The sequence below is a fragment of the Pleurodeles waltl genome, chromosome 9, assembly GCF_031143425.1.
Source record: "Pleurodeles waltl isolate 20211129_DDA chromosome 9, aPleWal1.hap1.20221129, whole genome shotgun sequence".
NCBI classification, from domain to species: domain Eukaryota; kingdom Metazoa; phylum Chordata; class Amphibia; order Caudata; family Salamandridae; genus Pleurodeles; species Pleurodeles waltl.
The window spans coordinates 339,770,212-339,795,654 of NC_090448.1; the positions used below are offsets into that span (position 1 = coordinate 339,770,212).

The 25,443-nt window shown below is 45.4% G+C and overlaps 1 protein-coding gene across 2 annotated transcripts in view; it reads right to left on the minus strand.

Annotated features, from left to right (window-relative positions):
- Positions 1–25,443, minus strand: part of ECH1 (enoyl-CoA hydratase 1) — a 186,399-nt gene that overhangs the window by 40,893 nt on the left and 120,063 nt on the right. For both annotated transcript variants that reach the window (XM_069206892.1, XM_069206891.1), the window contains exons 4-7: positions 7,656–7,780; positions 6,867–6,915; positions 5,866–5,930; positions 3,130–3,200 (exon numbers count right to left, since the gene is read on the minus strand). In XM_069206892.1, the coding sequence (XP_069062993.1) occupies positions 3,130–3,200; positions 5,866–5,930; positions 6,867–6,915; positions 7,656–7,780 (310 nt within the window). The remainder of the gene's footprint in view (positions 1–3,129; positions 3,201–5,865; positions 5,931–6,866; positions 6,916–7,655; positions 7,781–25,443) is intronic.

Consider the following 25,443-nt stretch of genomic DNA (forward strand, 5'->3'; position numbering starts at 1 on the left):
ATGACATTGTGGCCAAAAGGCTTCCAAAGGGAACCCCAACTCGGTGGAACTTTCACACCCACCCAATCAACCTAATATACCAATAGAGGGTTGACCTTGAGAAATGTTTCAATAGTACAGAGCCAGTGGTGACTGAATCCAAAAGTCAAAATGAGACCCATGGCTTTGCTAGAACACTACAAGACAGAGCTTCAGTTCTTTCTGTTTTTATTTCATGGAATAATGCCTCATGTCAACCTGCTATACCACCAGTTACAAAAACGCGAAATAGATACTGTCTTTGTGCAAAGAGCTACCACTCAGTTTGTCACCAGCATGAACAAAGTCAGAGAATAGATTGACAATTTAGACAGCAGACTGCTAAACGATTCTAGTTTATCAAACCACAGAAAAATCAGCAGCAATCTGGTCCAAATTGCAAAGGAAATATGTGACACTATAGTTGTGCATGCATGCAAAGGATCATTTTTCTTTTACAAAGCATTTGGCAAGTGCCACATTACTAGAAAATGATCAGTTTGAAAAGTATGCTGTTTACTTTCCTGAGCAAGCACTGAATGAGGCTGTGGAAGCTTATCCTATACATCAACAAAGAGCAGTGGAGTTAACTGTATTGTATGGATTGCATGTTTATCGGCAGTGCAGTTTCTTTGCTCACTTTAATTCAGAAACTTAATATGGAGAAATCTCTTAAAGGCAGAGTGGATTTACTAAAAAATAGTCATTACCACTCCTACGAGTTGCAACAGTGTTTTTGAACTTTAAACAGAATCAAGACATTCCTGAGGAACACCATGATAGAGGAAATACTGAGCGCTTTAGCAATGCTCTCTATAGTGAGAGACCTTGTTAAGAGAACCCCAGATTTTAATGTTCAAGTCACTGAGAGGTTTGCAGCTATTAAAGACAGACATTCTTATTTTGTCTGCAAAAAGTAAACAATGTGCTATTACTAACACTTTTTTGAATGCTGGTAGTTTGTGGCCTGCTCAGTTGTTACTCATCTGCTTTACAGATATTGGAGTCACTGAAATCACTGGTGCATGCCTGACTTTAATCTGTCTAATGTTTACCATATGGTTGCTCTGAAACTCAATAATGAGCATTTGAAACATTGCAGGGGCATTCATTTTATGAATTATTTTGTTTTAGCAGCACTTCTCTCATTAAGCTGTGAGGGTTCATCCAGTCTTCTTTGCAATTGCGATCTGATCCAAAACACCTGTTTATTTTTTGATAATTTTGTTCTGTCGATCAAGATAAGAGGGGTGCTGCAGCAGCCTTCCATCACTACTTCATGAACAACAGCTGCATCATTTGCAATGTTTGTAAATGATACAGCTGGTTTTGATGATATAGTGGACCGGAAAGAGGAGCTAATGGAGTTCCATCATCAGGATAGGGGTGATGTGATCATATTTCTTCATCACCTGAATGAGAATTACAGTGCCTTGTAGGGTCCCTACTGCCATTTAATGTTTATTCCTTGCTGTTACCTAACATTATGTCCAGCCTGACAGATCACAAAACTTGTATTTCCTCAGAAGATTTAATTTGTAAAGGTATATCAATAAATAAAGAAATCTGTGAGGTACTCAGCATTGTTATCTTAAAGTCTCTTATAAAGTTATGTGGTTATACTGAATAAGCAGCTACCTACATCATTATCATATGAAATCTCTTTATTGATGTAATAACTACACATTTAATAATCGCCTTGTAAAAGAGTAGGATAAAGGTGGTGGTACTATGGGAAATGCATGTAACACACAGGACTCAGAGTAGGGAGCGTATTCCCGTTTTTATTGTCTTGTTCCATATGTATTGCGACACAAGGTAGGCCATCTAGTTAGAGTCTTTTCTTATGTCTCCTCTTCTATTCCCTCCTAGGCATTGGGCTTGGTGGATCGGTTGGCAGCGGACCACCGAGGAAGAAAAGAGACAACAACAGATGTGTAGTCAGGTAAGAGGTTCTTATATTGTTTTGGTTCTTAGAACTAAAGGAGAGGGATGATTGGGCTGGTATCTGTGAGAGGAAAAAGGGCAGTGAAAACACAACACCAATCTCTTACTTCCCCGTGTATATCATGCTGATAGCAATGTCTATTGTGCACCCCTTTGCCCTCAGTCCCGCCGTCCCTGACCCATGCTATTATGTAGCCAATGCCAGCCCCAAGTCCGCACCTGGCTAAGACACGTCCCTCCTGGGACGTGGCGGGAGTTGTCGCGGTATCTCCAATATTAAGGGTCCCCTCCTGGCAGGTCCAGTGTCTCCAGGATACCTTTCTACTCCTTCCCTTCTTTTCTCTGTTTGTTCTCTTTTACCTCTTTCCTTCTTGTCTCCTCCCGTCTCCTCTCTGGTAACACGTTGTCTTCTTATTCCTTGTCCCTCTATTGCTGCTCGAGTTCTGCGCTCTTTCTCCTTTCCGTCTCTCTCTCTTTGTGTGTCCACTGTACTCTCCTAGCGTTTTTTACCTTTCCGCGTCAGCCGGAGGTCGCGGAGTACTTCCAGGTAAAAGCCAGCTCTGTTCGGTTCCCCCTGGGATCTCCGTTGTAGCCTCAGGGACTCCCAGAGGAGCGCTCTCCGCGTCTGTGTCCTCCCATCCACACTTCTTAATAACCTTCTTGCTTCCTCAAATTTTCTGTAAAATGCACCATCTGACCACTCTTTTTTCCAATTTTTATGGGGAGCACCCCCGAACAAACCTCCGTTGTGAAGGTAGGGCTCGTTCGCCACAGGTCACTCATCCCGAACTTTTACACCCCACCACTTTAAAGTGTCACCAGGCACCTCTGCAAAAAGGGTGGTCAAAGCACAAAACTGCCTCCCAGTAGGAACTGTGGGACAAAACCTTTATTTTTAAAGCAATCATTGTAAAAAGACAAAGCCACCCCTTAAGAGAAACAAGAGGTAGTGAAATTGAAAGACTACATGAGACTTGTGTCTTATCTTCTGTTACTTTCTAAGGATTCATACCCTGCATAATAATGAAACATAAATGGTCAGTTCAGGGCAAACATGAAAAATAAATATCCACGTCACAATCACCTAAGAAAACCTAAGCAAAGGCCACAACTGACCCATATTCCTATGGACCCTTCAACAAACATTCAGTGTACATAAGTTACCTTTGGTTTCCAATGATTCGTGGTAACCTCTGAAGAGTGCCGACATCAGCTGCCAATCCAATATCCACCTCCTGTAAAAAAAGGACACTTTCAGACATGAGAGAATGAGTTATGAATTGAGATGTTTGACAGTAGGATGCACACTGAATGTGTTTTATGCTTGATGGTAAGCCTGCACTGGACACAGATATGAAAAGGTTACATTTTCTCCTCTGGAAACGGGGAGCTATTGAAATATTTCCAACAGGCATGTCAACTACAAGGTGATGGAAGAAGCTGTCCAAGCAGCTGCAGAAACCTCTAAGGAGTGTCAGCTTTTGAACAGTCTTCAGTCTGTTGTCCACCCAAATCCCAGGACAGAGTCTGCTCTGGCAGACGTTAAGGCAGAGTCTCGTAGATGAGTAATGATGAGTATCAGGCACTACTCAAATAATTGGTTCGGTTGCCTTCTTTCGACACATTCACCACACTCTTCTGTGTAGTCCCTTTGTGGGAGTGGCCAGAATTGCCAGCTTTGCAACAACAACAACAAAAAATAGACTTTTTTTTCCAGGTGGAAAACAGTTGGTATTGCTAGGTCCCGCCTCTCACCAATATAGAAATTAATTGTGCTGTTATTTAGAGATCAACAATCTCTCCATCCTTATTCAAAGCACACACACACAGTTATCAGAGGGTTCTTAAAGGAATACAAACTGGATTTACCCATGTTTGAAAACACCAAGGCGTTGTTTTGGACAGAGTTTGGGAAGAGAACAGAATACCCGATTTAAATGCTTGGATGGATGCTGCAGAGCATGTTGGTCCTTAACGCTTAACGGGACAAACATGTAAATCCTAGTGATGGGGCTTCAGCACCCCTGATCATTTCCTGACCTTCACTGCAACTACATGAACAAATAAATCTACTAAGAAGAGATAGCGTGTAACACTCATCCCCATTAGGCAAGGAATAAATAACCTGCTCTTCCTAAAGTATCAGACTAGACCAGTTTTAATCACAGACACAGTATTAAGGGGAAGCCTTATATCCAAGGGAAGAGTTCCCCATGATCTGCTTATATAAATTGCAAAACAAAGCAGTAAAAATAATCTGCAAACTCGGGCCATGAGATCAGACTTCTCCAATATGGCATACGTCCAGTGGCTGGTGATCAGGGCTTTGATAAAATGTAAGAAGTTCAACGTAGTCTGGAAAGCCTTGATAGACAAAGAAGAAATACACTGAAGGTTAACATTTTTTAAACATGAGGCTGCTATGTGTCAATGAGGACTACAACACTACTCTTCTACCATCCGTATTTAGGCAATGCAGCTCTGGTAATGATGCAGGTGGGTCTGTGGAACTAGACTACTCAGCTCATGGACAACCGAGTTGCTGGGGAGACCATTCATAAGGCTGTTGCTAAAAGCATGAAAACCATGTGTATTTAGAGCACACTACACTGATCTGACGTGATAGTACCTGAATGGGAGATTCTTTCACTATCCCTGCTGTGGATTTGCTGATGACATTATTTCATTAGCTCCCTGACAACTGTATTCTGTGACAGGGCAATGAACGGCGTATGTGGTGGGGTTTCCTAAACTTTCATAAGAGAGTGGCATTAATTACTGTTTCACCTGAGTATGCATTGATAAGGCAGATACAGGGGGCGGTGTCCCATGGTTGAGTTTACTCTCCATTGGCACCAATCAACAAGCACTGGGAAAGCCATTAGGACTTGTTTTTGGGTACTAACTGTTTTAGCCATGAGGCACAGCATCAGCTAGAGAATTTATAACAAAAAAAACTTTTGATGTTGCTGGCATGTCATTTTGTAGGCATGAGGCATGGGCACCACACATAGGTGCACCTACCAAAGGACATGGCTGCTTTTATTTCTTTTTAGTTACCAGTCCGAGTTGGATCATAACTAAAAATAAATAAAAACACACAAAAGCAGGGTGTGGGGCAGCAATACGTGGGGCTTGAGTAGGGGGCAGAATCAACATGGTGGACAAGGGGCAGAAGCAAAACCAGGCGTGGGTTGGGACAGGTTTTTAAAGCAGGTGGAGAAGGCAACACAGGCTTTTTGTTCAGGAGTGGTAGAAGAAACATAAGGGTGCTGGGGATGGAAGCAACAAGGGGACGAAAGGTGAAGGCAACACAAAGTAATGGGTGTGAGGGAAGCAACACAGGTGGCAGATGGAGGGGTTAAACAGGCAAAAAGAGCAACGTGGAGCTGATCAGGAAAAAACACATGAGAAGGCAATGCAGGGGAGTGGGGAGAAACTCAGGTGCAAGAGAGAGGAACCCAGAGCAGGGTGGAGTGAAACACACAAGGGAGGTGGTGGGAAAACACATACACTCTCAAAGTGCGTGAGCAAAAAGAAAAAGTACTGCCTAAAAAAAGCAAGCAGTGGAAGGACACATTAATGCGCTCATGCTCCAGGTGCAGAACAAACACAAAAGTAGGAAGGAAAGCTCACAAAACTAACAAATAAGCAAAGAAAAGCAACAAGTAAGCCAATTGAGGGCAAGCAATGGGTGGGCTCTAAGCCCACTGAAAGGTAACAGTATGTCTCACAACAGACGGCGCATGCACTGTCTGTTTCGAAGCCTAAAAACTCACCAATTCAGTAGAAAGCATATGGATTGTTTTCTGTCACAGCACAGAGGTACTTAAGAAAGTGGGTATGAACCTTTATTGGAGGAAGTTAAAGTGAAATTGATTGGCATGGAGTAGTGTTTACCTTCACTTGGATGAACGCATCCTGGGTGCAGTATCGAATATCACACGCCGTAATCAAATCCACCCCTGCAATTAAGAAGGTTTTTGTAGGATATTATGTCTTAGAAAAATCAATGCTTACAAAATCCTAATTTCCTCTATATATACACTGGTGCTGTGGGAATCACGAAATGGTCACTGAAGATATATATGGCACAAAATCACTCCAAGTCTATTTTCTACTAAATGGGGGTATCCCACTACGATAAACAAAGAAACTTCAAGTAATTTCAAATTGAACAGCGATTTTCATTTGCAAAGAAACATTTCTAAAAGACGCCGTCACAAAATGGCAAACAATAAACTTGTCAAAGACTGTCACACGGAACAGTTCTTTTTCACCTGTGTTGATGAAAATAAATAATTGTGGGGAGTATAAATAACATTTCCGGTAAGCCGCTGCCATCAAAGGGGATGTTTTTCAACATTAGATTTGTTGTTCGCCAGAATTACACCATTAGAAAAAACCCACCTTGTTGACAGCTATCCCATTTAAAATTCTATATACCAGTCACAAAAACCTCAAGCCAACTCTTATCCCATCATTCACCACACACAATTTAAAATAACTTGATTGCAGCACTAAATGCCCAACACTTCTTGCAAACTCCACTACATTCCCAACACAATCACCATGTTCTTCTACACAAAGCACGTTACTATGCCGATACCCCAAAACACACCTCGTCCTATTCTTCAACAGTCAGCCCCTGCTCCTTCAGCAGTAAATATCACAATACATTTTCTGCAGTCTTGATCCCCACGTAAACTGCATATTTCCTATGCTCCTACATGAATCCTAAAACAGAGTATCCCTCCTCTATACTTATCATTAATACCCAACGCTGCTAGTTTCCTAGTCTCTTCTCGCGTGCCCTGGGGTCTGTCCGCATGTGCCAGAGCACCTTCCCCAACAGCCTCCTGTCACTAAGCAACCAATCCCCACCCCATCAATAACCTCACCTCCTCCAATGCAGGCTCCATGGAAGGCAACAATCACTGGCTTCGGACACTAAATCAAAATGGAGAAAAGGGGAGTTACAATTGAGGGTATAGCATAAGCACTAGAAAATACAGCTTAGAGAGGGGTGTAATCACACAAGGCACGAGTTAATGATGTGGGGGTTGGGCTCTGGAAGGGCACTGCTCAGAGTCTCTGGGGAAGCACTACTCCCCCAGGGAGCACTTGAGAGCCGGAGGGCATATTAGGTCTTGCAGTGTAAAACGTAACAAACAGAAGGAAGACGGCAGGTCTGTGACTGCTATGAGCTCTAAATAAACAACCAGTCATTGTTGGGTAATAACCGCTCTCAGCAATCGCCCTCAAATTAAATTAATCACCCGGTATATCACTAGTGCTCTAGGGCTCCATGAGATGTGGTTAACGATAAAGTAAGCAAGCAGAGGAATTAAAGTTGATACCTCCCCCAGGCCTCACAAACAAGAGTCTGGGACATTTTGAGACTGTGGTGGGGACGCTACACCACCGTTTGAACAGCACCCACAACCAGACCAGAGTAGATTACAGGTGAGGGAGGGATTTTACCGTAGGTGCAAAAAAAAAATCCAATGAAATAACACTGAATTCTGAAGGGAATGAGAAACGCGCTCACTCTTCAAATGCAGATCTATGCGAGTAAGAGTGTCTTTCTCACAGGAATGTTAAAATGCGAGACACTACTAGTTGCCACTGAAACAGCATCACGGGCAATCACGAGTACACTGGACAAAGCAGGTTATCAGATCGCTTACCTTTTCTAGCACATTAAAAGTTTCCTGATACTCCAGGATTTTCTTGCGCACGTTCCAGGCAATTCTGGCTGGATCGTCTCCCGACTGCTGCAATGTTACACCTCCCATATCCATCAAATCAATACCTGTCATAAATAAGATAAAGTAAAACTTTTAATTATGTGAGTTTTGTGTAAGAGGGATGCCGATCATCACAGTTAATCAGTCGTCCTTGGACTAGCGTACATCACCAATCAAAGGACACACTTGACACCATAACAACCACAATGGACAAAAGAGCACACCATTCTCGAAACCCAAAAGGGCCCAACATAATTCACCCATCAATCATTCCACGCCCACAGACCAAACAGCGTCTTCCATACCCACTAGAACAAATATCAGTAACCATCATCCAAACACTAACCATAATGGATACCAGCACACAGCACCTAAAAAAAAAAATAGATACAAAAACAGTTTACACAAAAGCACAAAGTAGGCCTCTACACAGCACCTTTCAAGTTAACCAAAGGGAAGACCAGCACACCTCACCCACTAATCCGACCCGCAAGAAAAGCAGTAGAAACCCACCACAATACCCCATCCCCCACACACGCCCACTGGAAACCTACAATTTACACACTAAACAAATTCCAATGGTTTAGACCATCGTGCATCGATTGCCAAACGGATTCCAAGGAATAAGCACTCACACACCACCTGTCACGACTCACGTGCTGCTGGCGCCTGGAAACCGCAGATCTAGTGGCGTAGGTCTTGAGGGTTCGGCTTTGGCCCAGAAAAGGGCGACTCTTTCTAGTAGCCACGGTGCTGCAGGCAGTGGAAACGCCAAGAACAGACCGTGCCCTTTAGAATTAGTGCCAGAGGGAAAAAACCCCAATAAAGGGGAAAAAACCTCCAAAAAATGGATTCCTGAAACGAAAACAAAACCAGGAATCAAACAGGAACAAAATGCAGGTAAATGCAAAATTGAAAAGATTCAGAACCGAAGGCTAAGAATCAGGAGCGAAGACACAATCTGAGCAGAAAGTGATGCAGCGCAAGGAAAGGGAGAAAACAGAGCCCTTATATACCAAGAAACAGGAAGTGACCAACAGGAAGTAAAAAGACACCATTTTGGATAGGGAAAAAGTACATAGGATAGAATAGAACAGGAACCATAGAAAATAGGGACCAAGGAATGCTGGGAAGAAAAAGGTAACATGGGAAGGGGGAAAGACATAAAGAAAGGACAGAAAAATGCCTCGAAAAAGTAAAGAAGAAAAAGAAGAAGAAGAAAGAAAAAGAAACAGGTAAGGAGGGGTCAGGGGAGAACAGGGACACAACAGAAGGCAGAGCGAGGCCCAAAATAATATCTGGGGCATCGCGCTGTACAAAGAAGACTCGGGGCGCGCCGCGTCTTGAGAACGCGCTGCGCGGCGCGAGCCGAATGCTCGGCTCGCGCCGCACCACGCGGCGCAACAGTAGGTCCCCCCCCCGAAGGTCTAGGTTTGAAAGGAAACAAACGATGAAAACGAGAAATCAAAAGAGGGGCGTGAACAGAAGAAGCATCTTCCCAAGAGCATTCACTAAGAGGATAACCCTTCCAGTGAATCAAATACTGAAGACGCCGGTGAAAAAGGCGAGAGTCACAAATTTCTTGAACCTCATATTCAGGGACATCATTCACCAACACAGGAGGAGGACAAGGAAACTGACGAGAGAAAGGATCAGGGACATAAGGTTTGAGTTGGGATACATGAAAGACCGGATGAATTTTCCAAGTATGAGGCAAGCGAAGACGAACAGTGACAGGATTGAGCAACTGAAGAATACGAAAAGGCCCATAATAGCGAGGCGTGAACTTATTCAGAGAAAGGCGAGAGGGCAAGAATTTGGAAGAAAGCCAGACTTTATCCTGAGGGTGATAAGCAGGAGTGGGTCCACGTTTCTTATCAGCGATCTTCTTCATATATCTCTTAGTGTGCAATAAATTAGATCTAATTAGCTTATGGAGTTGCAGGAGACGTTTGGAAAAAGATGTAATGGCAGGCAGAGGAGAGGTAGATTGAGGAGCAGTAGGAAAAGAGGTCGGATGATAGCCATAGGAACAGAAAAAGGGAGTGACCTTGGAGGCACTATGGACAGAATTGTTGTAGGAATATTCAGCAATAGGAAGATAAGTGTTCCAGTTGCTTTGGGTGGAATTACAAAAACAACGAAGGTATTGTTCTAGTCCTTGATTCAAACGCTCAGTTTGTCCATTGGTCTGAGGATGGAAACCGGATGATAGTGCTATATTGATATTTAGTGTCTTGCAAAAATGTTTCCAAAACCGGGAAATATACTGGAGACCCCTGTCAGACACAATGGTATGTGGAAGTCCATGGAGACGGAAAATATGGTCGATAAATATCTGGCTCAATTCTTGGGATGTTGGTAATTTCTTTAGAGCAGTAAAGTGGGCCATCTTAGTGAAAGAATCAACAGTGACCATGATAACCTGGTTTCCAGCTGATGGCGGAAGTGAACACATAAAGTCAGTGGAAATAGTATGCCATGGCGTTGGTGGAACTGGCAAAGGCTGTAGTAATCCTGCAGGTCTGCTACGGGGAATCTTGACTTGGGCACATATGGGACAAGCCTGAACATATCTTTCGACATCTGATTTCCAGGTAGGCCACCAGAAAGATCGCGAAAGAAGTTCTTGTGTGGCCTTAATACCTCTATGTCCAGCAACCGGTGAATCATGGCACATCTGTAATGCTTTGTCTCGCACTCTGTTAGTAGGGAGGAATAACAGCTTCTGATGAAAAAAGAATCCTTCCTTCTTGCATAAAAAGGTTCTTAATTTCTCTATTTCGCTATTAGACAGGCTGGAATACTCCAGTTGTACCTCATCCAGAAAAGATTGAGCAACTCCAATGATCTTACTAGGCTCCAGTAGAAACTGAGATGGGGAAGGAGTACAATCTGGATAGCGTCGAGACAGAGCATCAGCCAGAATGTTTTGAGATCCAGGAATATAGGTGATGTAAAAGTCATACTGACTAAAGAAAAAGGCCCAACGCGCCTGGCGACTATTTTGGCATACAAAATTACGTAGACATTGCAGATTACGGTGATCTGTTCTCGCCTCGAAAGGCTCCTTGGATCCCATCAGAAACTGTCTCCATTCGATGCAGGCTGTCTTCAGAGCTAACAACTCTCTTTCTAGTACTGAGTAATGTTGTTCAGCTGAAGAGAGAATATGGGACAAATAGAAAACAGGATGTTCAAGACCATCATCTTCTTGAAGTTGAAGCAAGACTGCTCCAATAGCTTTTTCGGAAGCATCGGTAACTACGATAAACTGTTTATTGGTATCTGGATGTCTCAAGATGGGAGCTTGAGTGAATGCCTTCTTTAATTCTTGAAAAGCTGTCTCAGCCGCCTTGGTCCAGACAAACCCCTGTTTTAGATTTTCCTTCTTTAAGGTATGGGTTATATGGCTGGTCTGTTTAGCAAAGTCTTGAATGAACTGTCGGTAAAAATTTGCTAATCCTAGGAAACATTGTGTTTCTTTGATAGAAGAGGGAGAAGGCCACTCTAGAATTGCTTGTACCTTTTCTAGGTCCATAGCTATGCCGGTGGAACTTAAATGATAACCCAGATATTTGACTTCCGTCTTATCGAACTCACACTTTTCGGGTTTACAGAATAGTTGATGTGCTCGGAGTCTGTGAAGGACTTGTTTCACATGAGAAGAATGGAGTTCGGGGTGTCTGGAAAAAATAAGGATGTCGTCCAAGTAGATTACGAGTGTCTGGTTCAAGAGATCGGAAAATATTGAGTCCATAAACCTTTGAAATATAGCAGGAGCGTTCGTAAGACCAAAGGGCATGACTTTATATTCAAAATGACCGAACGGTGTCCTGAATGCTGTTTTCCACTCGTCTCCTTCTTTTATACGTAAAAGGTGGTAAGCTCCCCGAAGATCCAACTTGGTAAAACGTTGAGCCCCTCTGACTGCCTCTAAAATATCCTTAATGAGGGGCAAAGGATAACGATCCTTAATAGTTATCTTGTTTAGGCCTCGAAAGTCTATGCAAGGACGAAGATCTTTGGTCTTCTTAGGTACAAAAAAGAGAGGAGCCCCTGCTGGAGAAGAAGATGGAACAATGAGACCACCCTGTACATTTTCCTCCAGATACTCCTTAAGAACTTCCTTTTCAGGTTCCGTGAGAGAATACATCCTCCCAAAGGGAACGACTGTTCCAGGTTCCAAAGGAATAGCACAATCGTACTCTCGATGTGGAGGTAATACAGGTCTGGATGGTTTTTGAAACACGTCTTGGAACTCTAAATAATGTTCAGGAACCCCTTGGACAGTGTTGATGGAATACTCCGTAGTACTCTTCATAGGTGTTAATCTGTTTGGTGACCAATATTTATCGGAAGCAAAGCAATTTTCTTGACAAAACTGTGAGGATAAAGAAATTGTCCGGGTTACCCAGTTCACATATGGGTTATGTCTAGTAAACCATGGAATTCCGAGAATAATGGTATGGTTGGGAGATGAAATGAGATCAAAAGAGAGGTGTTCTTGATGATTACCAAACTGTAAATTTAACATCAAGGTCGTAGTATCGACTGGACCTGAGGATATTAAAGATCCATCCACGGTGTGTACTTGTTCAGGAATGTCTTTGGGTTGAGTGGGAATTTGCAGATTAGTGGCCCAGGTCTTATCCATGTATATACCACTAGCACCACAATCCAATAATGCCATAGTTCTTTCTTGGCGGCCATCAGGTAGTTGTAATATGACTGGTAACACAAACAAGTAAGTTGTATTGTCGTTGAATGAGCTGATAGAAGGTATAGCCGATGATCCCGTCCCCTCCCTTCTTACAGAGGACGGGAGGTGGCGTTTCCCAAGGGTCTAGGTGGACGTACAGGACATGTACGAAGCATGTGACCAGCAGAACCACAGTAGAGGCACAATCCCTTCTTCCGTCTGTCTTCCTTCTCACTAGCAGAGAGTGGCCCTCGAGTAGTATCTACTTGCATGGGTTCCCCTTCTATATCTTTAGCAGGAGGACGAGATTCCTCAGGATGAGGTGGATACATCCGTGAAGAGCTTGGCTGAGACGATCCTCTACTCCTTCTCTTCTCCATTCGTCGTTCTTGAAGACGATACTCGATGGAAAGTGCTTGATCCATGAGGCCACGAAGATCTTCAACTCTGGTGGAATGTACTAATTCATCCTTAAGTCCTCTGCGAAACAAAGTTACCAGGGTACACTCCACCCAAGTGGTCTCTGCCGCTAATTGACGGAAACGTGTAATATATCGGAGGACATCCTGGGAACCTTGCTGGATATCACATAATGCTTCCTCTGCCGAGGCTTCCAATCCTGGGCGACTAAACATTTGTTTGAAGCGGGTCACGAAGGCAGAATAGTCCGACAATACTGGATCGTTGGATGACACCATCGGGGTTGCCCAGGCCAAGGCAGGACCGGATAATGCACTAATAAGATATCCCACCTTTGTCCTGTCATGAGAGAATTAGGTAGGTCTGAAGGCGAAGTAAACCGTTAATGCATCCAGGAATTCACGCAGTTTAGTTGGTTCACCAGAGAAGCGAGGCGTTGAGGCGGAGATAGTCGGAACATCGCCACTGCGGAGGGCCAAAGCCTGTCGTAAGACCGCATTCTCGTTGCGCAATTGTTGCAATTCCTGAGCTTGTTGTTGAATAGTAGTCAAAAAAGATGAATCAGGATCTGCAGCCGCCGCCACTGTGTCATCCATAGTGTCAGAAGATGTCGGAATGGTTGGGCGCTGCATTCTGTCACGACTCACGTGCTGCTGGCGCCTGGAAACCGCAGATCTAGTGGCGTAGGTCTTGAGGGTTCGGCTTTGGCCCAGAAAAGGGCGACTCTTTCTAGTAGCCACGGTGCTGCAGGCAGTGGAAACGCCAAGAACAGACCGTGCCCTTTAGAATTAGTGCCAGAGGGAAAAAACCCCAATAAAGGGGAAAAAACCTCCAAAAAATGGATTCCTGAAACGAAAACAAAACCAGGAATCAAACAGGAACAAAATGCAGGTAAATGCAAAATTGAAAAGATTCAGAACCGAAGGCTAAGAATCAGGAGCGAAGACACAATCTGAGCAGAAAGTGATGCAGCGCAAGGAAAGGGAGAAAACAGAGCCCTTATATACCAAGAGACAGGAAGTGACCAACAGGAAGTAAAAAGACACCATTTTGGATAGGGAAAAAGTACATAGGATAGAATAGAACAGGAACCATAGAAAATAGGGACCAAGGAATGCTGGGAAGAAAAAGGTAACATGGGAAGGGGGAAAGACATAAAGAAAGGACAGAAAAATGCCTCGAAAAAGTAAAGAAGAAAAAGAAGAAGAAGAAAGAAAAAGAAACAGGTAAGGAGGGGTCAGGGGAGAACAGGGACACAACAGAAGGCAGAGGGAGGCCCAAAATAATATCTGGGGCATCGCGCTGTACAAAGAAAACTCTGGGCGTGCCGCGTCTTGAGAACGCGCTGCGCGGCGCGAGCCGAATGCTCGGCTCGCGCCGCACCACGCGGCGCAACACCACCCTTCAAACAAATCAAAATACAATCCAGTAGAAACCAACACAAAACAAACCTTTAAGGACACCAAAATTCAACAATCATCAAACCAGCTCCACTGGTGGTGACCAACCTCCAAAATTCTAACCAATCCTTCTGGGGATGAAATTCACCCACAACCAAGCACACTGGAGACCAGCATACACAATTAAACAAAGTCATACTGTAAACCACCAACATATCAAAACTAAGCGGGGAGTAGGACTCATTTCCAATCAACTAACTGCAGCAGTTACCACTATGCACCTCCAACTAAATCAACACCACTAGGAACCAACACACACCACGTATGAAAAATGACAAAGGGGAATCACTCAAATAAACCCCAATATGGACTGGCTCAATTTATACATTAAAAAGTGGGCCACATATGCCTCCTACCCGACCAATCCTACTGTTGACACAACATACCAATCTGCTGCTGTGAACAAGCACATGCTACCCATTAAATTAACTCAGCTGGAGTTCAGCATACACCACCAATCACATGGAGGGCCATCCAGCGTATGCAGCGTATGGAACCAACCCTGCAGCAGACTATTATTCATTAACTATGTCCACTGTGGGCAAGCACAGAAAAGATTAAACCTAGACTTTCCAAATTAACCCATGCAAAGCAGCACACCATTGATGAAAACAACTACTTGAGGAAATGCCCACCTTTCCGTTCAGCAACTCAAAGGGGATAGCTGCGAAATCGTCAATCAAAACACCCAATGCATGGAGAGCAGCACATAGTACCCCTTCAAACCAATCAACCTGCTACCAGCAAGTATCACCAATCAAACCAACACACTGTAGATCAGCACACACCATTCAACATTCAGCAAAACAGGGGACAATATTTCAGAACACACCACCAATTCAATGTATCCACGGAAGACCAATATACACGAAAGCAGCTCTCCAACATCACATTTCATAACCACTGTGAGGCACATCGAATAATTCCTCAATCCTCATCAGTCTATGCCCTGTTGCTGCCTGCAGTACAAAGGACCACAATTTAACTTTTACAGACATTTCAGTGCTAGCTCTCACCAGCACTGCATTCACTGAACCATATTATGGCCTGGAATTCTTATCCTTATGCCCATACTCTTATTATTATCAATGTAGCATTTACAATTTTTGTATCTAATGACCACTCTGCTGATTGCTATACAGCCAACGTTCCGCCTTGTACTTCTTATTGACTACTCTCCACCCTACAGCCTCACATTTGTTATAACTAAATAAAAAATTTTTATATGTACTCGTTTTGACATAACCCCTCTCCTTCAAATATGTATGAGATGCTCACAAATTAATTACAAAAATACACCACCCATCAAAGCACAAACATAATTATACTTACTCCGTGGAGACAAACCTATTTCAGAATGATGTCTGTAAAACCAAACCTAAAGGTTGAACAGTATCAAATGCCCTCCATAACAATCCTGTGATTAGGCACTTAGTGGAACCTTGAGACAAGCAATAACTGTTCAACAAACGGATACATTTTTGACATGCACGCCTGTCCATCAAACCGATTCTATCGGACACCAGCACCCACTGCTAATCAAACCGATACCAATTGAGAATAGTAGCTGCTGTCTCGTAGGCTTAACTCACTGAATACCATGGCCCAAAATTAATGAAGCATTCCTACTGGAGAGCAACGCTCACTGTTCATTACATGTATCCCACCAGAAACCACCTCTCACCGTTCATCAAACTAATACTTCTGGAGAGCAGCAGGTACTATTCATAAATAATTGGTTACATTTCCAGGGCTTTCACCCAAAACCCTTTACACAGAATATTTTATACCATTTTTGTTACCCAACTGAAATTGGGACTCATTTTAATGACCTCGGAAAGCTAAAAGGCTGGGTCAACCTTGCCAATATTTGAACCTACGACTAGCAGATCACCCACAGATCTGAACAGCAAGTGTTCAATTCGCAGAGCCGTCTTCTCTAAGCAACTGACAACCAGCAACTGATGTACGTCAAGGCTACCTACTTAGATCAGCGCTCCAATGACCTCCAGTTTATCCACTGGCCTTAAATTTACCAAATTGGACCAACCAAAGATTCCTCACCTTGTGAATGCCTGCAGGCGCCAGACTGGATCCAGAGATTTTTCACTGCAATTCACCTTGTGTGCAGTTAGGTGGCGTTGTGTGACTCTGCATGGGGTCCGCCCACCCCAGAAGTTACATAAAGCCATAATACAATTGACACCTCCACAATTGACATCTCCCTGTCAGTTTTTTTCTGATATCTGTCTGTGCCGTTGGATGTATAGTCCTTAGAAACCAGTCTGTGCCAGTGTGCAGATATGTAGTTGGAATCTTTTTCGTATGAACCAAAGGAGTTCATCCTACAGAATGTGGAGGAGGCAGGGTCGGTGAGGTACCTGCTGTTAAGTACCCATTAGAGAGGGTGTTGCAGAAGATAAGTAACTTGTTCTTCTGATAGATACTGCTAACCACAGACTCCTCACCTTCTGAATAGGTAACAAAGCAATACCTCTCCAAGTGGTGGGTTTGTGGAATGGCTCAGAAAAGGAAATCCTGCAGGACCGACCAGACAAAGTGCCCATTCTGCCAGACCTATCTATAAAGGCAGCAGTATTTTGTGAATGTGTGAAATGATGCCTATGAAACAGCCCAGCAGATGTTCAAAACAGGCACTCTGCATGCCAGCACAGTGGTAGCAGTTTTGTCTCTGGTGGAATGTGCCTACAGGCCATCGAGATGCTGGTCCTTAAACAGTCTGTAGCAGGGCTTTATACAAATGATGATCTATCTGAAGACGGTCTTTTTCTGAACAAATCTTTCCCTATTTGTCTCAGAGAATTAAACAAAGAGCTATGTAAAAGCTCAACACTCTCTTCAGATATAGGCAATGTAGTTTCTCTTCCTCCATGGAAAGATGAGTTTGATCAAAGGACACTGGAAGGTTGATAAACTGCTCAGTGTAGAGAGGCGTTACAACCTTCGGAAGATAGGCTGCATTAGTTCTTACCTTGTCCAGAACGAAGGAGGTGTACTGTTGCTGAACACAGAATGCTTGCAGCTAACTTGCACGACAAGCTGATGTGATCGCTAGGAGGAACACTGTGAGCAACCACAGAGGGCAACTATGAATTGGCTCAAACAAGGTTCAGATCAGATTTGAGGTCAAAGGGTTTTGGCGGGAACATATGGGCATCCCTTATAGAAAATGCACCACAATTGGCAATTTAAACATAGATGTAGGATCAGACAATCCTAAAAAAAGCAGGTAAGACCAATACTTTTAACTGTTGCCACAGCAAGATCCTGGTGGGCTAAGGAGAAAAGAAGAACATCAGACAACTGGGCTTGTAAGGGTTGGATATGTCAGGATAAAAACTAAACAACAGTGTCCCGCATAAAGGTTTTAGTCGAGGGATGCCTGGCTGCGAAAATGGCATCTACTACTTTGGGAAGAAGACTGAAGGCTGTCAATTTTCCACGGTCAATCTCCACGTATGGAGCTGTACGTTGTGCAGGCTCAAGTGCAAAACTTGCTCTGCTGTTGCGACAGGAAGTCCTCCCAAACACAGCTCGATCCGAGGACAGATGTTCAAGGCCAGAAGTTCGGGGCACCATACTCTCCTGCCACAAATCAGGCACACAAAGATAAACTGGGCCTTGCCATTCCTGATTTCCTTCAGAATTTGGACCAGGATAGTTAGAGGCAGGAAGGAGAAGAGAAGTCATGCACTCCAATCCTGGTGAAAGGCATCTCCTAGCAGGTGGAATCAAATGCACAAAAAATTGGACGCTTTGCGTTGTTGGTGAAAATATCGAACCAGGGTTCTCCCTACTGCAAGAAATTGTCCACTGCCACCTCTGAGTGCAGCCACCATTTGTGATCGGCTAGGCAACGCTGGCTGAGCTCGTCCATCCTGCCAGGTTCTGTACGACCCAGGAGATGTCTAGATGACTCAGCCAGTGCCACAGGAACAGAGCCTCCTGGTACAGGACCCAAGACCCCACTCTTCCCTTCTTGTCGTAATAACACATGGCGGTAGTGTTGTCCATGAGAACCTGCACCCATTCTCCCTTGATGGACTAGAGGAACGCTTTCAGTGTCAAGACAATAGCCAGCAACTCCTAGAAGTTGATATGGAGGCAGGTTTCCGCCACAGACCACGGGTATTTAATCTTCACCTCTCTAGAAAACATCCGCAACTCAGCAACAATGCATCTGTTACAACCATCAGGCTCTGGGTAGGGTAGGGAGAGGGGAACACAGTCCAGCAGCCACTATTGTTTATCTGTTCAGTCCCCTCAGACACCTTAATGGAATTTAACCCCTTCGCTGCCAGGCCTTTTCCCCCTCCTGTGCCAGGCCTTTTTTTGCCTATTTGGGGCAGTTCGCGCTTAGGCCCTCATAACTTTTTGTCCACATAAGCTAACCAAGCCAAATTTGCGTCCTTTTTTTCCAACATCCTAGGGATTCTAAAGGTACCCAGACTTTGTGGGTTCCCCTGAAGGAGGCCAAGAAATTGGCCAAAATACAGTGAAAATTTCGTTTTTTTCAAAAAAATTGGAAAAAGGGGCTGCAGAAGAAGGCTTGTGGTTTTTCCCCTGAAAATGGCATCAACAAAGGGTTTGCGGTGCTAAACTCAGCAGCTTCCCAGCTTTCAGGAACAGGCAGACTTGAATCCGAAAACCCAATTTTTCAACACAATTTTGGCATTTTACTGGGGCATACCCCATTTGTGCAATTTTTTGTGCTTTCAGCCTCCTTCCAGTCAGTGACAGGAATGGTCATGAAACCAATGCTGGATCCCAGAAACCTAAACATTTCTGAAAAGTAGACAAAATTCTGAATTCAGCAAGGGGTCATTTGTGTAGATCCTACAAGGGTTTCCTACAGAAAATAACAGCTGAAAAAGAAAAATATTGAAATTGAGGTGAAAAAAACATAAATTTTTCTCTACTTTTTACTCTGTAACTTTTCCCTGCAATGTCAGATTATCGAAAGCAATATACCGTTACGTCTGCTGGACTCCTCTGGTTGCGGGGATATATAGGGTTTGTAGGTTCATCAAGAACCCGAGGAACCCAGAGCCAATAAATGAGCTGCATCCTGCAGTGCGTTTTCATTCTATACCGGGTATACAGTAATTCATTTGCTGAAATATAAGGAGTAAAAAATAGCTATCAAGAAAACCTTTGCATTTCCAAAAAGGGCACAAGATAAGGTGTTGAGGAGCAGTGGTTATTTGCACATCTCTGAATTCCGGGGTGACCATAGTAGCACGTGAATTACATGGAATTTCTCAAATAGATGTCTTTTTTACACACACCCCTATATTTGGAAGGAATAAATGTAGAGAAAGACAAGGGGCAATAACACTTGTTTCGCTATTCTATGTTCCCCCAAGTCTCCTGATAAAAATGATACCTCACTTGTTTGGGTAGGCCTAGCGCCCGCGACAGGATATGCCCCAAAACACAACGTGGACACATCACAGAAAACAGAGCTGTTTTTAGCAAAGTGACTACCTGTAGATTTTGGCCTCTAGCTCAGCCGCCACCTAGGGAAACCTACCAAACCTATGCATTTCTGAAAACTAGAGACCTAGGGGAATCCAAGGAGGGGTGACTTGTGTGGCTCGGACCAGGTTCTGTTACCCAGAATCCTTTGCAAACCTCAAAATTTGGCTAAAAAAACACATGTTCCTCACATTTCTGTGGCAGAAAGTTCTGGAATCTGAGAGGAGCCACAAATTTCCTTCCACCCAGCGTTCCCCCACGTCTCCCGATAAAAATGATACCTCACTTGTGTGGGTAGGCCTAGCGCCCGCGACAGGATATGCCCCAAAACACAACCTGGACATATCACAGAAAAAATGTAAATTAGCACTTGTATAGCGCACTACTCACCCGTTAGGGTCTCAAGGCGCTGTACTCATACCGCTATGGAACCCCTCCTGGCTTTTCCCTGTGAGGCGCCCACTCCTGAGCACCCCCAGGGTGAAGCCAGGCATCCAAGCACTGTTGGGGCCGTTGTGGAGATTAAGCAAGCTATTGCCCAGAGTTGCAGAGTGGGACCCATGAAATAGATTAGGCACCGAGGCGAGAATTATCTGGTCAAGGGGAATTGAGCCCAAGACCTGCCGAAGCAGGACTTGAACCCTGGTCTTGAGCCAGATCTCTGCTTCAGGGTCTGCCGCTCTAACCATTGAGCCACACTTCTCCACAGAAAACAGAGCTGTTTTTAGCAAAGTGACTACCTGTAGATTTTGGCCTCTAGCTCAGCCGCCACCTAGGGAAACCTACCAAACCTATGCATTTCTGAAAACTAGAGACCTAGGGGAATCCAAGGAGGGGTGACTTGTGTGGCTCGGACCAGGTTCTGTTACCCAGAATCCTTTGCAAACCTCAAAATTTGGCTAAAAAAACACATGTTCCTCACATTTCTGTGGCAGAAAGTTCTGGAATCTGAGAGGAGCCACAAATTTCCTTCCACCCAGCGTTCCCCCACGTCTCCCGATAAAAAGGATACCTCACTTGTGTGGGTAGGCCTAGCGCCCGCGACAGGATATGCCCCAAAACACAACGTGGACATATCACAGAAAACAGAGCTGTTTTTAGCAAAGTGACTACCTGTAGATTTTGGCCTCTAGCTCAGCCGCCACCTAGGGAAACCTACCAAACCTGTGCATTTCTGAAAACTAGAGACCTAGGGGAATCCAAGGAGGGGTGACTTGTGTGGCTCGGACCAGGTTCTGTTACCCAGAATCCTTTGCAAACCTCAAAATTTGGCTAAAAAACACATGTTCCTCACATTTCTGTGGCAGAAAGTTCTGGAATCTGAGAGGAGACACAAATTTCCTTCCACCCAGCGTTCCCCCACGTCTCCCGATAAAAATGATACCTCACTTGTGTGGGTAGGCCTAGCGCCCGCGACAGGATATGCCCCAAAACACAACGTGGACATATCACAGAAAACAGAGCTGTTTTTAGCAAAGTGACTACCTGTAGATTTTGGCCTCTAGCTCAGCCGCCACCTAGGGAAACCTACCAAACCTATGCATTTCTGAAAACTAGAGACCTAGGGGAATCCAAGGAGGGGTGACTTGTGTGGCTCGGACCAGGTTCTGTTACCCAGAATCCTTTGCAAACCTCAAAATTTGGCTAAAAAAACACATGTTCCTCACATTTCTGTGGCAGAAAGTTCTGGAATCTGAGAGGAGCCACAAATTTCCTTCCACCCAGCGTTCCCCCACGTCTCCCGATAAAAATGATACCTCACTTGTGTGGGTAGGCCTAGCGCCCGCGACAGGATATGCCCCAAAACACAACGTGGACATATCACAGAAAACAGAGCTGTTTTTAGCAAAGTGACTACCTGTAGATTTTGGCCTCTAGCTCAGCCGCCACCTAGGGAAACCTACCAAACCTGTGCATTTCTGAAAACTAGAGACCTAGGGGAATCCAAGGAGGGGTGACTTGTGTGGCTCGGACCAGGTTCTGTTACCCAGAATCCTTTGCAAACCTCAAAATTTGGCTAAAAAACACATGTTCCTCACATTTCTGTGGCAGAAAGTTCTGGAATCTGAGAGGAGACACAAATTTCCTTCCACCCAGCGTTCCCCTACGTCTCCCGATAAAAATGATACCTCACTTGTGTGGGTAGGCCTAGCGCCCGCGACAGGATATGCCCCAAAACACAACGTGGACATATCACAGAAAACAGAGCTGTTTTTAGCAAAGTGACTACCTGTAGATTTTGGCCTCTAGCTCAGCCGCCACCTAGGGAAACCTACCAAACATGTGCATTTCTGAAAACTAGAGACCTAGGGGAATCCAAGGAGGGGTGACTTGTGTGGCTCGGACCAGGTTCTGTTACCCAGAATCCTTTGCAAACCTCAAAATTTGGCTAAAAAAACACATGTTCCTCACATTTCTGTGGCAGAAAGTTCTGGAATCTGAGAGGAGCCACAAATTTCCTTCCACCCAGCGTTCCCCCAAGTCTCCCGATAAAAATGATACCTCACTTGTGTGGGTAGGACTAGCGCCCACGAAAGGAAAGGGCCCAAAACACAACGTGGACACATCACATTTTTTTATAAAAAGCAGTGCCTACCTGTGGATTTTGGCCTGTAGCTCAGCCGACACCTGAGGAAACCTAGCAAACCAGTGCATTTTTGAAAACTAGAAACCCAGGGGAATCCAAGATGGGGTGACTTGCGGGGCTCTGACCAGGTTATGTTACCCAGAATCCTTTGCAAACATCTAAATTTGGCCCAAAAAACACTTTTTCCTCTCATTTCGGTGACAGAAAGTTCTGGAATCTGAGAGGAGCCACAAATTTCCTTCCACCCAGCGTTCCCCTAAGTCTCTCGATAAAAATGGTACATCACTTCTGTGGGTAGGCCTAGCGCCCACAAAAGGAAATGGCCCAAAACACAACGTGGACACAACATATTTTTTCACAGAAAACAGAGGTGTTTTTTGCAAGGTGCCTACCTGTGGTGTTTGGCCTGTAGCTCAGCCGGCCCCAGAGGGGGGGGGGGGGGGCAGAAATGCCCTAAAATAAATTTGCCCCCCCAACCCCCACCCTCCCCCGCCGGGAGCGACCCTTGCCTACGGGGTCGCTCCCCCTGCGTGACATTGGCACCAAAAAACAAATCCACGGTGCCTAGTGGTTTCTGCCCCCTTGGGGGCAGGTTGACCTAAACTCAGCCAATCTGCCCCCAAGGGGGGCAGAAATGGCCTAAATACAATTTGTCCCCCAGGGGAGCGACTTTTGCCTGATGGGTCGCTCCCCATCTCTAAAAAAAAAAAAAAAAAGAAAAAAAAAAAAATTCCCCTGGCGCCTAGAGGTTTCTGCCCCCCCCCCCCGGGGGCAGATCGGCCTAGGGGGCAGAAATGGCCTAAAATAAATTTGCCCCCCCAACACCCACCCCCCCGGGAGCGACCCTTGCCTACGGGGTCGCTCCCCCTGCGCGACATTGGCGCCAAAAAACAAATCCCCGGTGCCTAGTGGTTTCTGCCCCCTTGGGGGCAGATTGACCTAAAATTGGCCAATCTGCCCCCAGGGGGGCAGAAATGGTCTAAATACAATTTGCCCCCCCAGGGGAGCGACCCTTGCCTGATGGGTCGCTCCCCATCTCTAAAAAAAGAAACAACAAAAAAAAAACACAAAAAAAAAATTGCCCTGGCGCCTAGAGTGTTCTGCCCCCCCCCGGGGGCAGTTCGGCCTAATAATAGGCCGATCTGTCCCCCGGGGGGGGGCAGAAATGGCCTAAAATAAATTTGCCCCCCAGGGGAGCGACTTTTGCCTGATGGGTCGCTCCCCATCTCTAAAAAAAAAAAAAAGAAAAAAAAAAAAAAATCCCCTGGCGCCTAGAGGTTTCTGCCCCCCCCCCCCCCCCCGGGGGCAGATCGGCCTAATAATAGGCCGATCTGTCCCCGGGGGGGCAGAAATGGCCTAAAATAAATTTGCCCCCCCAACCCCCACCCCCCCCCCGGGAGCGACCCTTGCCTACGGGGTCGCTCCCCCTGCGTGACATTGGCGCCAAAAAACAAATCCCCGGTGCCTAGTGGTTTCTGCCCCCTTGGGGGCAGATTGACCTAAAATCGGCCAATCTGCCCCCAGGGGGGCAGAAATGGTCTAAATACAATTTGCCCCCCAGGGGAGCGACCCTTGCCTGATGGGTCGCTCCCCATCTCTAAAAAAAAAAAAAAAGAACAAAAAAAAAAAAAAAACACAAAAAAAAATTTTGCCCTGGCGCCTAGAGGTTTCTTCCCCCCCTGGGGGCAGAAATGGCCTAAAATAAATTCCCCTCCCCCCCCAGGGAGCGACCCTTGCCCAAGTGGTCGCTCCCTTTGCGTGAAATTCACGCAAAGAAAAAACTCCCTGGTGTCTAGTGGTTTCTACCCCCCTTGGGGGCAGATTGGCCTCATCAAAATAGGCCAATCTGCCCCCAAGGGGGGCAGAAATGGGCAAAATATAATTTTCCCCCAAGGGGAGCGACCCTTGCCTAAGGGGTCGCTCCCCACCAAAAAAAAAAAAAATGAAACAAAAAAAAAAAATGGTCCCTGGTGCCTAGAGGTTTCTGCCCCCCCTGGGGGCAGATCGGCCTAATAGTAGGCCGATCTGCCCCCAGGGGAGGCAGAAAAGGCCTTCCCGAAAATATGCCCCCCTGGGAGCGACCCTTGCCCAAGGGGTCGCTCCCTTTTGTCAATAACAATAAAATAAAAAAAAAATCCCTGGTGTCTAGTGGTTTCTACCCCCCTTGGGGGCAGATTGGCCTCATCAAAATAGGCCAATCTGCCCCCAAGGGGGGCAGAAATGGCCAAAATATAATTTTCCCCCAAGGGGAACGACCCTTGCCTAAGGGGTCGCTCCCCACCTCAATAAAAAAAAATGGAAAAAAAAAAAAAAATGGTCCCTGGTGCATAGAGGTTTCTGCCCCCCCTGGGGTCAGATCGGCCTAATAAGGCCGATCTGCCCCCAGGGGGGGCAGAAAAGGCCTTTTCAAAAAAATGCCCCCCCTGGGAGCGACCCTTGCCCAAGGGGTCGCTCCCTTTTGTCAATTTCTAAGAAAAAAAAAAAAATCCCTGGTGTCTGGTGGGGTTTCAAAAGCCGGATTGCAAGCAATCCGGCTTTTGAAACCCTCGGAGGGACTTCAAAGGGAAGGAAATACTTTTCCTTCACTTTGAAGCCCCTCCGGGCCTCCCAAGTGATTGAAAAAGAAATGCTTTTGCATTTCTTTTTCAATCGCGCTGGAAGCAGAGCTTCCAGCGCGACGAGGGAGGCCCCTGTGACACATCAGCGCGCGCGCGCTGACGTCACAGGGGGGGTGGGGGGGGGGTCGGGGGTGGAAGGGGAAGGTCTTCCCCTTCCATCCCCGACTTGGGGGGGGAAGGGGGGTGCACGGGGGGCGCGCTAGCGTGCCCCCAAGTTCCCCTGTGCCATGGACGAGATGATCTCGTCCAAGGCACAGGGGAACTGTAGCCTTGGACGAGATCATCTCGTCCAAGGCACAGAAGAGGTTAAAAGACTTCCACGGTGCTGAGCACATTGAGACTTCATAACCCACTGCAAAGCCAGCATGTGCTACCTGGTGTGGTCCACTAGCAGGATACAGGAGGCCAAGTATTCAAGAAGCCTAACAGATGCTCTCACTGA